Source organism: Mixophyes fleayi, chromosome 5 (genome assembly GCF_038048845.1).
Source record: "Mixophyes fleayi isolate aMixFle1 chromosome 5, aMixFle1.hap1, whole genome shotgun sequence".
Lineage (NCBI taxonomy): Eukaryota > Metazoa > Chordata > Amphibia > Anura > Limnodynastidae > Mixophyes > Mixophyes fleayi.
This window is the reverse complement of record NC_134406.1, coordinates 150672771-150691788: the sequence shown is the minus strand read 5'-3', so window position 1 is coordinate 150691788 and position 19018 is coordinate 150672771. Positions and strand designations below refer to the sequence as shown.

General features: G+C 39.3%; 1 protein-coding gene across 2 annotated transcripts in view; it reads left to right on the top strand.

The window, feature by feature from the left end:
- CDH18 (cadherin 18) overlaps positions 1 to 19018 on the top strand; it is a 465964-nt gene that overhangs the window by 394785 nt on the left and 52161 nt on the right. For both annotated transcript variants that reach the window (XM_075212928.1, XM_075212927.1), the window contains exon 7: positions 7028 to 7281. In XM_075212928.1, the coding sequence (XP_075069029.1) occupies positions 7028 to 7281 (254 nt within the window). The remainder of the gene's footprint in view (positions 1 to 7027; positions 7282 to 19018) is intronic.

The following is a 19018-nucleotide window of genomic DNA, read 5'->3' as shown; positions in this document are numbered from 1 at the left end:
ACTGTGCGGGAGAACAGTAGGGTTGTCCAGACTGTCGTGGACAGTGGGAGTGAATTTACACTGGTTTCCAGCTCTGCCCTGGCTGAAGCCAAGGTCTTACGGTTGATCAGAAATCTACACACTTGGGGCAACCAAGAGTTTGCAAAGGACTCTTTTGGCCATTTGGTTAAAAGGCCAATCTGTGAAGGTAGTGACGGCCATAGCTCCTAAGGTGCCATATCTGTTTACTCTTGGATGAGACTTCCTACTGTTTAAAGAGGTCCTTTGTGAGCAAGTCCAGTCGGGCATGTCTGCAACTAAATCAATGGTCGGAAGTCCGGTCTTAAAGGACATGCCCAAGGAATCATTGTGTCTGGACCTTAATCTTTGGGAACTGCCAATGCTGGGCATCACGATAGGACTGCCAGCAATGTGACATTGTTCATGGAAGCCTGGACAGTCGATATCAGCGTTTGCTGGTCACTTCGCAGATGTGCCCTCCCCGGCTGTTGGTGAGGGTATGGACTGGTCTAATTATCCAGAATTATTACATTTTCTGAACTTTGCACATGACCAGAGAAATAATGTGACTTAACAGCATTCCTTTAAATTATCTAGAAATTTTGGAGATATTGCAAGACCTGTATGCCATCCTATGTGGTCAAAAATAATGTATTGTTTTGTATTGCTGCTGTAAAGTGGAGGTAGGTAGAACAATTGGTAGTTCTACAAATTCATGTACACTTAAACTGCAGACACCCAAGTGGATGGGGGACACTTGGGGTGAAGGAAAAATGAGGGAACACATTTTACACAGGTTTTACTGGCCTGCAGTCTACTTAGCTGTAAAAAGGTTATGTAGGGATTGTTCTTTATGCCAGAAAACCTATCCCGCTGTCACAGAACAGCCACAATTAGAAAGAGCTCATAAGCATCCTTTTACAAAAATAAGGGGCTATGAGTGGGGGGAGAGGGAGAGAGGACAGACTGTTTCATAACAGTATTCTCAAGTGGCAAGAAAACAAAATCACCATTCTTGCATTGGTAGAGAGGGCACTTAAGGTGGCAATGGAAAAAGCCAAACACTTGAGATATGTTGTTTGACAATGTTTGGTCAAACCTCAGTTGAATAGCATGGAAAATAGACTATGGATTTTGCACAAAAATGCAGATGCATTGTCACAATATAAGCTCATAGCGAAGTCCACCCCAGCCTACTTTGTGACGCCAGGGGAAGGGATATGTGACACAGGGAGTGGATTTCCACAGGCCTCTATAAGAGGACTTAGCTATTCAACTAACAGACTGCAGAGGAAGGCTGCATACAGGGTTAAATCCTTACCTGAACTCACTCCAGGTGACTGTGAAACACATGTAAACGGTTAGCAAAAACCAATGCAATGCAACGCTTCATTTTCATGTTGACAGGATCATTGCTGACATTTCCAGTATCTACAAAGCGTACCCAACCCCTCAGACAATCCAAAACCATTGCTCAAATTTACCATGATGTAGGAGCCTGAGAAAAAATTTCCTAACATAAGCCTTTCCACTCAGGTGCCAGATTAGAAATGGCTTATTGAATTAACCCTGCCTGTTGTAATACAGAGTTGCTTCACCAAAGGGAATAAACACTGTAATATTTTTTGAAAATATGTTTTTATAACAGGTATAAGCCAAGTAAAATATAGTACTACAAATCTATAGCAAGGATTTTCTTGAATATTCTGTGCAGAAAATTAAAACAAAATAATTGACAGAAATGCAAACAGTGTTGTATTGTATGTTGTGTGTTGTATGTTGTATTTAGATGAAATTCTTATTAGGAAAACCAGTCAGAAATGTGATGATATATAGCAAACTGTATGAACCATTCTTTAAATGCATTACACTCATAACCTGGCTACAGAACCCATCACTAAATGCAAAGGTATGATTAAGTAACAAATGTCTGATGATACAGTGCTATAGTAATGCATTTAGACAACATCTATAGCTATGCACATTTTAATAATATGCAAGATTGCAGAGAAGCATGGTGAAAATTCAAAGCAACTTTTAATAGCAGCAAAATTAGCAGTGAAGATGTAATGTTTAAGGAACGGGGGAATCAACAGAGGACTACTGAAGTGAAAAGATGTTTTAGCAAAGGCTGAAAAGGTGCACAAAGGAGGGTAAGGAGAGCAAGGTAAAGTATGTGAAATAAGCATTAGTGAAAGAGAACTGGAAGTGGGATAAAGGCAAGAAATAGAAATGGCAAAGCGAGAATAAAAAGTTGCTGCAGAATTAGCTATGAAGATGTGTTTTTTTATAAAAAAGGGAAATGAAGCAGGATGTTGGATTAAAGTAACAGAAAAATGTAAGCAGATGTGCAAGGAAAAATCTAGGAAATAAAATGCATCAACCCAATGCCACGGTCCTAAGGTTGACCCTGCTGTTGTTCTGATCTACTACTCATGTTTCTAGATTTAAATAGCCTCCCTACAGGTAGGAGGTCCATCCTCTGTCTTTTCCAAGTTATTAATAGTATCTTGAAAGGAGGGAGTTATAACCCACATGATAAATCCCAGGTTATAGCCATAATCTCTTACACAATGACAGACCTATTCACGTTTGTCTATTCTAGACTAAACAGAATTTTAGAAGCATTCCTTGATTAACCTTCGTATGTTGTAAGTCTGTTTTGGCGAGAATCCTTCTGTAGAATAATATACAGTATATTACATTATCAGAAAGAGTTGTCTACAACCTTGTAGGAGATAGAATGCATTTCCACTTGGTGGAGATGACATATTTGTTCATAGTATCTAAATTTACAGTTGTTCCTACTCTACGCAATGCTTAACTTTTTTAAAATGTGTCCCTGTGCTCTAGTGATAGGCTGGATATGTATGTATGAGTTACATCACTTGGATATAAATAATATTCTCCTGCTATTATTTATTTGATCTGTGTATACTTGCCCATGATACAGGTTTAGATAGCAAAAGCAAACAGGTTTCTCAGAGTAGAACAACTTGTAGAATTAATCAGAATTGTGAAAACCTTGAACAAGAATCATGAAGCAATACTAAGACACCACTCATGTACATTAACAGCTGGGAAAAAAATCAATGGAACAATGGTCACATGTGACAAAAATGAAGAAAACAGACTTTATTCAAAACACATTTTAAAGATAACTCGCAGAAGCTACCTGTTTTGACAGTGTGCCAATGTTTTGCTGTGATTGTCACATATATTTATGTGTTTTTTGTTAATATATAGTGAATGAATCAAATCTCCATCACTATCAAAAACACCACAATTTCCTCAGTCTCCCAACCCCGTGGCCTTGGTGTCACACTTGACTCCACACTCTGCTTTATTCCTCCTATCCCAGTCCTGTCGACTCCACCTTAGAAACATTGCCAGAATATGTCCTTTTCTTACTCAACATGCTACCAAAACTCTTATCCATTCTCTCATCATCTCCCGTTTTGACTAAGCAACCTCCTGCTATTTGGCATCTGTGATACCCATATATCCACACATCAATCCTTCCAAAATGCTGCTGCAAGACTAATCTTCCTCTCTCACCGCTCCACATCTGCTGCACCACTTTGCAAATGCCTACACTGGCTCCTTGTGTCTTCCAGAGTCAAATTCAAAATAACCACCCTTACCTACAAAGCCCTCAACAACACTACCCCTGTATACATCTTAAATCTCATAACAAAATACTCTCTCTCCCACCCTCTTAGATCTACCTCTGACCTGCTCTTTGTCTCATCTCTGGTAACCACCTCTCACTCCCACCTACAACATTTTTCACATGTTGCTCCCCACTTATGGAATTACCTACCACGCTCAATCAGACTTTCCCACAGCCTTCAAATCTATAGATGCTCTTTGAAAACCCATCTCTTTTTTACAGGTGACCTTATCACCGATAACACTATTCACACTAATGCACCCTCACAAATATCTCCATGTTGAACCACATTTGCCCCTCTTGTTTCAGCTGTACCCTGTTCCACTTAGTATTTAAGCTCTCTAATGAGCAGGGTGTTTTGTTTTCATTTCTGCATTTATTTTGTCTACCTTGTATGTTCCTGTTTTTTGTATGTACTGTTTTCCCTACTGCATGGTGCTGTGGAGCACTGTGGTGTCTTACATATCTGCGATAATAATAATAATAATAATAATAATAATAATAATAAAAATAATAATAATAATAAATTTTGTTTCATTAAATATCTTTGCACATGACCTTTAATTCTTAGATCAATGATAGGCAACGTGAAAGAGGTGGAAAGAGGGGCACATGACGCGGAAGTCGGCAGTCCTCATTCTGGCCGGGATGAGTCGGCTGGGGAGCCACAAGTGAAGGGTTGACAGGCCATCTATATCTCACCTCTGCCTTAGATGCTCATTCTTGGCAGTTGCTTGACACCTCTATTCTTTTAGAAACTTGTTTTATAGATAGTTGGGGGAATTATAAATCAGACACCTAATTTTTGATTATTTATTTAATTATTATATAAGACATCTAATTTATTATTTATTTGTTGTTAAGTCTATTTTCACCCTCATTAAAATTGCACTTAAGTATTTATCGCTACTTCTAAAATACTTATCATTTGTAAGGTCACCATATACTGTTTTCTGTTCCAAGCAGACTTCTCCATCTTTCAAATCTTCTGTCCACTTGTAATGCCAAGATGCGTCCCTTCCTTCCTTATATATTATAATTAACAAGTAAAGCCATTCACAATATGTTAAGGAAAGAGAATGAGCAGATACAGCTCTGGATAGTGAAGTGGGATTAGCTAAATGCTTTCAAAAAGAATGTTTTAATAGCATAATAGATTAAAATGATTTGGCTATGTAAGACATTCCTATTAAAAAATGGGGGTGATCTTTATTATATTTTTATTATACTGTTTTCAAAAATCATCCTTATTTATTCTGTTTTAGAATTTACTTGGGACTGTGAGATATTACAACATTTGTTACTCTCTGATAATATTGATATTATTTTCTATGTTCAATAATTAACTCATTTTACCAGGTACTCTGCATAAAAATTATGGCTAAAAAGAGTTTCTTTACAATCATTGGTACTATTTGAATGCATTATTTTCAATTTAGAAACAGTTGAAGTGGGATCCCACCCTTACTTAACAATTTACAGTACACACAAGAGGTAGGCGCTCATTGACTAAATTAATATCATTGGTCAGTAACAGGTGTTGCAATTTGGAAATAAATAATAGATTCCACTATCCTGTATGTTATTTGGCTATCCTATTAGTGTGCATTCCCTGATCTTTATATAACTGAGGCCTCCAATATATTGCTCTCCTGTATAATATTCCACTATTCAATTGGTGTGTGTTACTTTATCATTATATAGTTGACTGAATAATGATAAACTCCATTAACTCCAGCAAGACATCGTTTGAACATTGTGTGATATTATATACCCTTTCCAACATTGGAGATATTGGACTGAGCTTTATTTGTGTGAATCACCTCAAGCATGTGGCTAATCATGGAATTACAGTAAACTGGGACATAGTGCAATATTTATTTTCTTGTTTTCATGTGACACTACTAAAGATATGAATATGAATTGTATTTATGTTTTAGGTTTATGCTTACTTGTGTATTGGTTTTAGTGTTTTAGCCAAGTTTTATCACTGTTGAATATATTGGCATGGAAAAAAAATGTTGAAGTGGAATACCATTCAGTCAACTATATAATGATAAAGTAACACACACCAATTGAATAGCGGAATATTATACATGAGAGCAATATATGAGAAGCCTCAGTAATATAAAGATCAGGGAATGCACACTATTAGGATAGCCGAATAACATATAGGATAGCAAAATATATTATTAATTTCCAAATTGCAACACCTATAACTCACCAATGATATTAATCTAGTCAATGAGCGCCTACCTCTTGTGTGTACTGTAATTTTTTTTCAATTTAGCCAGATATACACCTTCTGAATATATAGTAAATTATACCATAAAAAAGAACAAAATGCAGAAAATTCTACATAGATTTAGTCACAACTTGATAACTACACGTAGGGGACAGAGGGATATACAGTATTGTCCATCCAACAGTCATTTACAATACTTAATGTCTACTTTCTCAAAGATCAATGAATGGGTCACTACATAAACAGATGCGTTCTTTGCTGTCATACTCTATGTAATGCTGTATACAATCACAATGCAAATTTCCACAAGCATAGTGTACAAGAGCACAGAAGATCAATAGGGTTAGACTCAAGAGTAGATTAAACATTTTCACAAAACTTATATAATAATTCATGTTTGCTAATATTTGTGAGTTTGCACTATGTTCACATCTGGGAAAGAGATAGCAAAAGCAACAGATTTTTGCTGCAATGAATAGCACACACACCATTAATTAACCCCCTGGGTTTTAATAAACATAACTAACTTATCTTGGTATAGGTATTTGATTTATTTATGTATTTATAATATGAAAATATATCTAATGGGTTTTTTCTTTTCTACATATATTTTGGATTTTTTTTCTACATTCTAGAGTGCTTTGATTACACTACATACTGAAGCTAGCTTCACAAGAAGTTTTGTATGCTTTATATACTTTAGTTCTTATCGGCACTTGCTGTCAGCTATTGTCAGAGTGATAGTTTTCACTGTAGGCTGTTATATTTTTTGCTGTAATATCAATATACAGTGAGTATCTTTGGATATGCCCTTGTCTTATGTATTATTACCAGAGGGAGTCAAATACATTTTTTAGTCTAATGTATCTGAAAGTCAGTCCTGTACAGGTGAAGGTTAGGTTTTTCTTTTCATTTGTGGTAACTGGAGAAGTTATTGCTTTGTGTGTTATTAAGGGAATCCTCAAAGTTGAGGAACTGGATCGAGTGTTTCAAATGTGCATTATTAAAATTTTAATTTTCACAGTGATTATCTTGTATATGTCATTCTCTGTATTTGAATAAATTCTGTTTCATGTTGGCATATTTAATGCTCATGTATCTTTTTTCAGCCTTTAAACTATGAAAAAAAGAAATTATATTCACTTAACATCGAAGGAGTAAATACTCATTTGGACTCACAATTTTCTCACCTGGGACCCTTTAAAGATACAACAATATTGAAAGTTATTGTTGGTGATGTAGATGAAGCACCTTTGTTTACAAAGCCTTCTTATGAGATGGATGTATATGAGAATGCAAATAGTGGCACAGTTGTGGGAATGGTGACAGCCCATGATCCAGACAGCGTTAGTAGCTTAGTAAGGTAAGACACTTCGAAAGCTGTTTCAAAAATATATTGTACTATACATTCAATTATAAACTATTTTAAAATGCAATTTTCAAGCAATTAAGTGTTGGTTACAGTTGTTAATTTTCATAGGGGGTTTATGTATTTCAGTCTTGGATTCAAATCCAACTAATCCAGAATTGTTTAGCATTTGTAAACTCATAAGTCTCTGTTCTGTGAAGAATGAAAAGACCTGAGGGGTTTTTTTTTCCCATGTCAGTCTTCCACAGCATCTGTCTTCATTGAAAGAATTGCTAAAATGAGACCAAAGTCTAAAAACAGCTTTAGTAATCTTTAAATCTGGAGCCAAAGATTGTCATTTGGCTGTCATTCCTGCCAAGCCACATCTTTGTTTTAGATTACAATTAAGAAATGAAGTTTGAAAGGGTCTTAATGCATCAAAATCATGTGCAACTTTTCTTCAGCAATAGTAGCAAAAATGAAGCTTCTTGGCTCCTTAAAAGATAATGGACAGGTGGAATGAAAAGGTAATCAGAGCAGCAAGATGTGGAACTGTCTCTTCAATTGTGCTTGATTAGATATCAGTACCCAGTCATGTTGACTATTCTTTTGTCTACAGTGAATGTCCTTGCACTTAGAATGAACTAATCATTGATTGCACATATTCTTTCACACCTCATCAGCTATATTTATCTATACGTGTGTATGTGTATATATATATATATATATATATAATATATATATATATATATATATATATATAACTTTTTATTTTTTTACCAAGTCTATTTTCATGCAGTTAAACATTTTCAACAGCCCCCATAATACTTAATCATTTGTTTTCAGGAGATGAGCTGAATTTTATGGAAAGTATTAAGATCTTAAACAAAGACTGTTATTATAAGAAAGTCTTGAGTGTTATTTATAAGTTCTTTTAATACTTAGCTTTCATGCTTTCATTAGTATATTGCTATAAATACAAGTGCGAGTTTTCTAAAAGTGTATTCATTTCTGAGGTTGTATATTTAAATCGGTGTTATAATAGTAATAAATTATAATGTCGGTGTAACACTATCTGCTCAAAGACATTATTGTAAATGCCATAGACTTTAGGAAAATGTGGTGGTGTCTGGATAGTCAAACTATGTTTCCCACACTTATACCAGAAGCTCATCACATTTGAATACAGATGCAAGCAACACTAGTAAGGGCTGAAATTCTTTGTTTATTACAATATGTATTTTACAGTAAGTTGTTATGAAACATTTAAAAACGAATAAAAGATAATTTGGTATTTGAGTCAGGACACTGTGTTTGATATCATGGGCCCGTACATAGCAACACCCCTTTATTGTGCCATGTTACAAAGGTAATTCAGCATCATATCTTTCCCTCCGATGTTCTGAGTTATAATAAGCCACTCTGTCAAATTTTACAAGAATTGTGAGAAAGTGAGGAATCTGCTTTCATTAACACTACTGTCCAGTATTAACAACACTATAGTGATATTATTAAATGCATCTTAACAAGGGTATAGAGTATAGTATATATTGGTATAGTACATAATACTATATTGCTAACATATTTGTATGAGTTTATGTTAGGCTCTTAGATTACATACAATAGCTGTATAATACATTATATTTAAGAAACATCTGTTGAATCATTAATGAATCTGAGGGATTGTAAGCAAGGACACATTGAGAAGGACAAATAAATCCTAATATGCACATAGTATATTGCATTTTTGTTTATCACATTAGGAACGATATGATGATATTGTAAAGTAGCTAATATAGTTGGAATACATTCTTGCTAAAAGCAAAAAAAATCCGCAATACCATCAATTCTGAATTCTATGGGAAAAAAAGTAGCTAAGTACCATTGAGTAAAACATCTATAATAACTTCCAGTTGGAGAGATTGGCAATAACCTGAAGTGCATACTTGAGAATACTAAGAACTTGTTTGATAAAATGTAGAGTTTAAATGTTAGCCAAGAAAAGATAGTACAGCCATTAAAAGTTGCTTTATTTATGTGACTATTATTGTTTCACACATTCTGTTAAAGTAAATTAGGTGAGTGTGTTGTTATGTTAGCTTTTATACTTTTACATTGAGAAGATATTTTAAAATAATAAAGCATATTCCAGAATAGATGGTAAAGCAAAACGCTCCAGCAACCTAGTACAAATTCTGTGCCCCTTACCCATAAAAATACCACCAAACATTACCTTCCTTGACTTAGTCCTGTTCCAGAGCTCTTCCTACCTTAGTAGCTGTAAATCCTCACAGAATAAGAATGATTTGAAAATCTTAAATATTCCTGCCAATCAGAAGTAATACTTGTTTTTTTTTTATTTAAATGACAGTTATATTTGATGTATCATTTAAATTTAGATGTATACCAGTTTTACTTGTGTAAGATATGCATTTCCATACTGCACATGCATAGCAAAAATGTGCCTGCATACGTTTGTATATACATTTTTGCGTAACATTGACTTGCGGCTCCTTATGCCTGTAGATGCTAAATGGGTGGGCAGGGGTGGGCAACAATAGGATGAGTGCAGTCAGGTTGTGTTCTTGTAATTAGACATGAACATGTCTGCAGAAATGACTTTTACGAATCATATCTCATGAAGTGCAGTAAGGTTGGTTAAACAATAAATAGATGGTAATAACCATTAGCAGCATGATCTAGTTGCTTCTGATTGGCTGATTGTGTCTTGACCCCTCCATCTGGTAGTACTTAATGCATTAGCATTGCAACTATATTATATCAAGTCATGCAAGCCTTGTTGCGTTATTCATTTGACATTTCTATTTCTAAAGAAGAGAAAATTCTCATTTGAATTTTAAAGGGGAAAATAAATGGTGATATTTAATTTTAATTTCATTGAATTTGTACTATGCTATAGTGGAGCGTAAGTATACACACTTGAACGCCTGACGTATGTGAGCACCCACGAATGGGAGGGTGATGTAAAGGGGGAGGGCGAGTTGACAGCTGTCAGCAGTTCCCAGACAGTGTGTGACATTGCACACTGTCCCAGCAACCTGCAGAGCAAGGAGGAGGAGTTCCAACTTTGCTTACTGAGTACTGGCACAGCTTATGTTAGTATGCTGGGCTGGAGGGGTTATGATGTGTCTGGGATGATTATGATGTGTCTGGAGGGGTTATGATGTGTCTGGGTTGGTTATTATGTGTATGAGGGAGCTAAGATGTGTCTGGGGGGGTTGCAATGTGGCTGTGGGGGTGGCATGATGTATTTTTTGGTGGCTTGTTAAATGTAATGTTTTATTATAATATATGTATTATATACTCCATGCCAAAACTTAAGGAGTGCTCAAGGTCTCTCAGGAATGTCCACAAGACACCTCGTGGTGGAAATTCCTACTATAAATGCCGGCAATGTGCGCAGAGCAATGTCCGTGTGCCACATCGCCAGCAATTGAATCTCCCCCATATTGTTACTTTATGAATAAATAAGTTTGGAGTTTAAAATTTCTCTCGTCATTAGTGAATTTATGTTTAAGGGATTTTGAGTGCCTCTTAATTTTTATTGTATATTTGTATGGAGTTGCAGAGCTCTAGAGGCAGTCATTTATCTTATACAGTAACAATTGTGTTTCATTATCTAACCATTTCCAAATATAAAGATATATGTTATTATTTTTATTACACATATTTTGCTTGTTATATAATTATATACTGTGTGATCTGTGTTGTGTACTGTGTTCACTTATTATTTCCCATAGGTTATAAATGCTGCAATAACAGGTAGGTGATAGTAACACTATTTTAATACATAATGGGGGGAATTGAATTGCCGGCGATGTGCCGTTGAGACATGACGTTGTAAACATTGCAGGCAGGTACGTATCAGAGAGCTCACGAATAGTTGAGTGAGATCCTGTTGTCTCAGTAGGAGTTTGCTAGACTTCCCTAGAGGCGCGGAGTCTAACAAGGTGGAAGGTATTCACCAGAGACTCTGCAAGGGAATTTGGGCTTCAGCGGCTTCCACCCTGCAGGTCGCGGCCCTCTAAGGAAGTTCCCAGTGAGACAGATAGAGAATACTTGATAACAGAAGAAATCCAATTCGGACATCAAATGGTGATAATAACGATTACCACTTTATTGTAAAATATAATACAAAGTTCACTGAAGGTTGAGTAAACTGTAGATGATGATAACGATAATATACAGAGAATAGGAACCATCAATGGAATTCAATAATGCAGACTAATTAATAGTAAATCACCAATATACCACTGAGGAGTGGAACATAATACAAAGTTCAATGAAGTACTGGAGATGAACAGTTCAATGAATCCAAATGCAGCAGTGAAGAATCAGAGCTCACACTAAAGATGTCAACGAGCCAGTATGGACAACAATGTAGATAAAATAAATATCAAATGTTGTTCCCACAGGTAACAGCCACAGAATGATAGAACAAAGCAGCAGTAGTAGTAATGCAGACCGAATAGGTAGCAGATGATGATCACAATGATTACCACAAGTAGTGAAACTAGTGCACAGAGAACAACAAAGTCCAGAAACACACAGCAGCGATGAGCCACAGCTTACCACTAGATGTGGAATGGAACGGCAGCAATCAGCGGTGCAGACCAGATGAATAGCGGGCGTTGAACATAACAGTACCACTGTAGTGGGACTGATGTACAGTAATAGTGGAGTCCAGATGTAAGCAGCAATGAAGCACAGCTACCACGAAGATGTAGAATACAGCAGAAGAAGTCAGTAGTGCAGGCTGAGTAGGCAGTGGATGTAGATCACAGCAATTTACCACAGGTAGATATGTAGAAATCAGCAAGGTCCAGACACACAGCAGCAAAGAAGTTCAGCTTACCAGAGAGAATGTGGAACATAGTAGTCAGTAGTGCAGGCTGAGTTGGCAGCGGATGTTAAACACAGCAATTACCACAAATTGTGGAACAGGATATGTAACACAGAGCAGGCAAAGAATCAGGTCAGGAATGACTTGAAGAACCAGCAATCCACAGGTGAAAGGAGGGACCTTATAAAGAGAGACTGACCAATAGCAGAACTGCCCAACACACAGGTAAACTAATCACTGATACAACGCATAGCTGACAGCCTGTACTAAGAAGAGAGACTTAAAGTGACAGTCAATGTTTAGGGGCCCGAGCAGAGAAACCCAGGGAACGGAGTGTGACAGTACGGAAGAATTTTCAGTGCGAGGAAAAATGAGTGGAGATTTCTGTCAAAATCTCCACCGCAAAGTGTCTCACGGGTGTTCCGGAGACACACTGCGGCTAACTGAATTCCCCCCATAATATCATGTGTAAAGAGGCGCATCCATCGCCCATGTTGGCAATGACCCATCAATATATAACCATGCCCCCCTTCAAGGGCGACATCTTTTCTCCTGCTATGTGTGGAGGGTGGGGGGCCCAGAAAGTTGCTGTACTGGGGCCCCAATTCCTCTTGGTGGCCCTGATTATATAGTGCATGCATGGTCTGCATACCGTCTGATACACATTTTATAGTGTGTGCTATCTGTTATAAACTGTCTAATTTGTATTTTATAAGGTTTTATAAGGTTTTCTAATAAATAACAAATGCTACTATAGGCATATATGTGTTTGCTTTAATTATCAAAACTGCACTAGGTTGCTATGGGTAATGGGATATGGCACATTTGAACTTTGTATTGCAATATATTTATTATATGAATTGTCTGGTCAAAATACATGGGTATCTTCTTCTGTGCTTCTAATTGTGAGATGAACAATTGAAAGTACAAAAGATTACAACTAGTTCACTGACCCCCATGTTCTTGTTTTGGTTTTGGTTTTGGATCTGATTAACTTTGTATTTTGGTTTTGGTTTTGGCAAAACTGCCCTTGTGTGTTTTGGTTTTGGTGATCTCTATTTTTTTCTAAAATCCCTATTTTTTTGCTAAAAATCCAATAATTTTGCCCCCCCCCTACATTATTATTAACCTCAATAACACTAATTTCAATTCATTTACAGTCAATTTTGACCACTTCACAGGTCACAATATTATTTTCATATACTTTCAAACAAAGACTGCAGCAGTTCTTGCCAGTGATAAGAAGGCCATTGTCATGCCTAGGCATAAGAACAAAAAATCCACCTCTTATGTGTGGAATTATTTTTACGCAAATCTTGACAACAGTTGTCTAGCCATTTGTAGCATTGTAAAGCCACAGTCTATACAGGTAGAGACCTTTACCATCTAGGAACCTCATCCATGTTATGCCATTTGAGGCAAGTTCATGGAAAGATTTTGTGAAAATCAGAAACTTATGCTAAAAAATAACAACAAGCAGTCCAGCATCAGCTATCTCCCTTCTCTCAGCTAGATCCCAGCACCTGCAATCTACACCCCCAGCACCTTCATCATCAATATCCTCACAAGTGATCGGAGATAGTCCTGCATCCAAGTTTCTAAGGCGAGATGACTCCTCCCCTATCCAGGACACATCAGAAGATACCTTGAGTGTTTGGCCCACTGCTGCTGCTCCTGCTGCTGGGGGTGGATGTTCAACCCAGAAGCAGACCAAGAAGAAGACTACTAGTAGTTTACAACAATTGACTGTTAAACAATCCTATGCAAGAAGAAGCGAGTATGAAAGCTGTCACCCAGTCGCAAAGTGGATCACAGGCGCCATGGTGACTATGGTAGTATTAGATCTGCGTCCAATATCCATTATTAATGCAGCTGGTTTTAGAGAGTTACTTGAGGTCTTGTATCCCCGTTACCAAAATCCATCACTATACCATTTTACTTGAAAAGCTATTTCTCACCTCTACCAGAAGGTTCGTAAAAATTCAATTATTGGGCTACAAAATGCCATTCTACCCACTGTACACTTAACCACAGATATGTGGACAAGTGGAACTGGGCAAACTAAAGATTATATGACTGTGACAGCCCACTGTGTTGGTGAATCGCCTTCACCAGCAGGAACAGCAGCAGCGTGTACCCAAGTACGTCACATTTTTCAGAGGCGGGCTACTCTGTGTACCATCTGCTTCACTAATAGGCATATTATTATTATTATTATTATTATTATTGTAGATTTGTAAGGCACCACAGTGCTCCACAGCGCCGTACAGTAGAGAAGACAAGGACATTCATGAAACAAGCCATTCATAAAACAAGAACAGATAAGGCAGATAAAATGAATGGAGACATGAAAACAAAGGGTATGGAGGACCCAGCTCATTAGAGAGCTTACATTCTAAAGGGAAAAGCGCACAGCAGAAACAAGAGGTGCAAATGTGGCTCAGAGTGGAGATTGGGATAGTTGTGAGGGTGCATTGGTGTGAATAGTGTTATCGAGGATAAGGTCACCTGTAAAAAAGAGAGGTGGTTATCAGAGACGAGACAAGGTGCAGGTCTGAGGTAATACCGCTGCCAACCTGTTTGAAAAACTAAGGGATGTCATTGCAAAAGGACTTATCCTGCTTGGATTCTCGTGAGGATATGTGATTTCTGATAACCCCATAAATATTGTAAGAGCATTATTGGGGGGGGAATTTCATCACATTCCCTGTTTTGCTCACACAATCAACTTGGTGTTCCAGAACTTTTTAAAAAAATGACAATGAAATGCAGGAGATGCTGTCTGTGTGTCTAAATATTTAGGGTCATTTCGGGATTCTCCAACAGCATGTAGGAGAATGTAGCAGTTGAAAGAAGAATAGAATTTAGGGGGAATGCACTTTAGTCCAGCGCAGTGGAGAATAATTTCTGTGTTGTGCAAGGTGCTGAAACTGAATTCACCAGGGAGAAGAGTGCAGACACTGTTAGCTTGAGTCAAGTGATTCCCCTTATTAAACTTTTTGAAAAGCAGCAAGAGAAATAGAAGGAAGAAATGCAACAAAGCAATTGCACTAATTATGTTGGACTTGTACATTACTTAATTTATTCGCTTCGCCAGGATCCAAGAGTTATCAACATCATTACATCATTACATTTTGGCAACTGTGCTTGATCCTAGGTTTAAGAACTATGTCTTTTTTTTCCAACTGACCCAAATCTCAAGAGATGCAATGAGCTCCTGGTCAGCAAACTCAAGCTCAAGTGGTAGATGACACAATGACGTCTTCTCCTTCAGTTTCTCTGGAAAATTATGCTTTCCCAAGACAACCAGTGGTGATGCAGATGAGTCTGCACAACATTTTGACATTTGGTCTGGTCTAAAAGAATTGCCCAAAAATCGTGACAGTTCTTCCGTAAAATGAACTACAAATTCTATGAGGAAGGCCATTATCGGCAATTACATCAAAGTACACAGACTTCTGTGATGGTGGATTCAAGCAGGGATAAATTAGTTTTGTTTACACACTGATAAGGGTGAATATGATGACAGTGTAGATTGCAGGTGCTGATATTTAGCTAACAGAAGGGAGCTAGCTTATTCTGGTATGCTTGGTAATATTTTGGGTAGAATGGCATGTTGACAATTTTATGTTTTTCTACAGTAAACTTTCACCTTTATTAGAGAGCTGTTTTTTTCTTTAAAAAGGCACAATCTTTTTATTTACATTTTTGTTTCCCTGACTTAAAACCACTATGCACTTGAACATAGGTTTTAGCATATGATGTAGAGTGATTAGTATCATCATGACTAAGACTGAAGAGTGACAAGAACAATGCCACCCCTCCTGTTTCCGTATGCGCTATGGCACAGTAGAATGTCTCTGGAGAATTTTAAGAACACTAACAGCCCTATTTTTAAAATTTTTGTTTCAGCACAGAACCCTGCAACCTCTCCTGTTTCTGAGTGAGCTATGGTACAGTAAAATGTAACTGCATATTTAGACCAAGCCTGCCAGCACTATTATTTCTATTTCAGCAATGACAGTTAGCAATGGAGAAATGGAGCTCTCCTCTTTGTGTTTGTGTGTAACCTATATAACACCGCACAATTTGACTGCAAAATCAGAAGGCCAAGCCTGCCAGCCCTAATATTTATATTTCAGCAATGACAATTAACAATAGAGCAATGGAACTCTCCTCTATGAGTGTAACCTATATAGCACCGTACAATTTGACTGCAAAATCAGAAGGCCAAGCCTGCCAGCCCTAGTATTTCTATTTCAGCAATGACAATTAGCAATGGAGAAATGGAGCTCTTATCTTTGTGTGTAACCTATATAACACCGTGCAATTTGACTGCAAATTCAGAAGACCAAGCCTGCCAGCCCTAGTATTTATATTTCAGCAATGGCAATTAGCAATGGAGCAATGGAGCATTCTTCTTTGTGTGTAACCTATATATGTCACGATCTGCCTGCAGCATACTGCTTTGCCTGGCAGCTCCTGCCTCCTGGACTATCAGACTTTATTATTTGTATTCATTTTATGTGTTAGCAGCAGTACCTCTGATCACCAGAGGTGCTCCAACTGTGCCTGCTTATTGTGCTTCCTGTTCACTAATTATTCCTTGCACCTGGGTGTGTCCTTCTTATACTTGTTTCTCCCAGCATTCATTGCTGGTTATTGTTGTCCCATCCTGTTGTTCCTTTCCTCTGCTGTGCTTTTGGTTTTATGCTGCCTGGATCTCTCCATATTACCACTTACCTTCATCAGCCATCTACCCGGTATTTATTCCTGCATATTCCTGTATATTCAGTATTCAGCAATAAACTTTGTGTGTTTCCACCTCATTCCTGGCTCCTGAGCTGCACTTGTATTTGAACCGTGGCAGTATAACCAGCCCAAAGAAAAAACAGCTTAGGAGTCGTGTGGAAAATATTTTCTGGGACCTTTTTCTGCAATTCTTTTTTCATTTGTTTTTGCAACATGTCTGTTTCACCAATCTTGGAATTGCCACTGCTACAAACCTTACAGATGGACATTATTTTGCTACTTTCTCAGGTTGCTAGATTTTCCGCTTTACTTGTGGACCCTCTCAGGAGACTGTCTGATTATGTCTCTCCTAATACAGAAGCTGCTGGTCTGTCTCAATCAACCTTTACTGCTGCTGAACCTGTGCAAACAGCACCTCCTAAATTTGCTTCTACAAATTTTGCTGTTTAGTAAGAACTATGGGGTAACTAATTCCCAGTTCACAGGTGGTCCACGCCCCCATCTGACCGAAGAGGAGCGACGGCGCAGAATAACAAACAAGTTGTGTCTCTACTGTGCCAGCAATGTGCACTTCTTACAGGACTGTCCTATCCGTAGACCACGACATCCTATGCAGCAGCCTTCAGTGTGCTCCTCTCCAGACCCTGGGTTTTTCTGCACTTCACCTTCTGTTGCTATATTACAACCTGATCTGTTCCCTGGGATGGAGCCTAATCCGCCAGCTCCAGTTGCTACCTGTCCTGTGGTGCCAGCTCCAGTTGCCACCTGTCCTGTGGTGTCAGCTCCAGTTGCCACCTGTCCTGTGGTGCCAGCTCCAGTTGCCACCTGTCCTGTGGTGCCAACTCCAGTTGCCACCTGTCCTGAGGTGCCAGCTCTAGCCGCCTGTCCTGAGATGCCAGCTCCAGCCGACTGTCCTGAGGCGCCAGCTCCAGCCGCCTGTCCCGAGGCACCCTCTCCAGCCACTTGCCCTGAGGCGCCAGCTCCAGCCGCCTGTCCTGAGGTGCCAACAACCTCTGTCTCCTGTTGCGAGCTCCCAGACTCTGTCTCCTGTTCCGAGGTGCCAGCCTCTGTCTCCTGTTCCGAGGTGCCAGCCTCTGTCTCCTATTCCGAGTTGCCAGCCTCTGTCTCCTGTTCCGAGGTGCCAGCCTCTGTCTCCTGTTCCGAGGTGCCAGCCTCTGACTCCTGTTCCGAGGAGCCAGCCTCTGTCTCCTGTTCCGAGGTGCCAACCTCTGTCTCCTGTTCCGAGGTGCCAGCCTCTGCCTCCAGCCCTGAGGTCCCAGCTTCTGCCTCCAGCCCTGAGGTCCCAGCCACTGCCACCATCCCTGAGGTCCCAGCCTCTGCCTCCAGCTCTGAGATGTCATCATCTGCCTCCAGCTTGGAGTCTGCTGCCACTGTGTCGGTCCTGAGTCTGTTGCCACTGTGTCCGGTCCTGAGTCTGCTGCCATTGTGTCTGGTCCTGAGTCTGCTGCCACTGTGTTCAGTCCTGAGTCTGCAGCCACTGTGTCTGGTCTTAAGTCTGCAGCCACTGTGTCCGGTCCTGAGTCTGCTGCCACTGTGTCTGGTCCTGAGTCTGCAGCCACTGTGTCCGGTCCTGAGTCTGCTGCCACTGTGTCCAGTCACGAGTCTGCTGCTACGGTGTTTGGTCCTGAGTCTGCGGCCACGGTGTCCAGTCCGGAGTCTCCTGCCGCTGCCTCTGCACCCAAGTCTCCTGCCGCCGTGCTACCCAGTTCCGAGTCTTCAGCCGCTGTCCCCAGTTCCGAGTCTTCAGCCGCTGTCTCCAGTTCCGAGTCTTCAGCCGCTTTCTCCAGTTCCGAGTCTTCAGCCGCTGTCTCCAGTTCTGAGTCTTCAGCCGCTGTCTCCAGTTCCGAGTCTTCAGCCGCTGTCTCCAGTTCGAGTTTTCAGCCGCTGTCTCCAGTTCAGAGTCTTCAGCCACTGTCTCCAGTTCCGAGTCTTCAGCCGCTGTCTCTCTTCCTGAGCTACAGCCTGCTCCAGAGGGGGCGCTGCCCTTAAAGCCTGCTCCAGAGGGGGTCCTGTCCCTCCAGTCTGCTCCAGAAGAGTTGCCTGTCTATGCGGTTCAGCCTGAGTTGCCTGTCTATGCGGTTCAGCCGGAGTTGCCTGTCCATGCGGTTCAGCCCG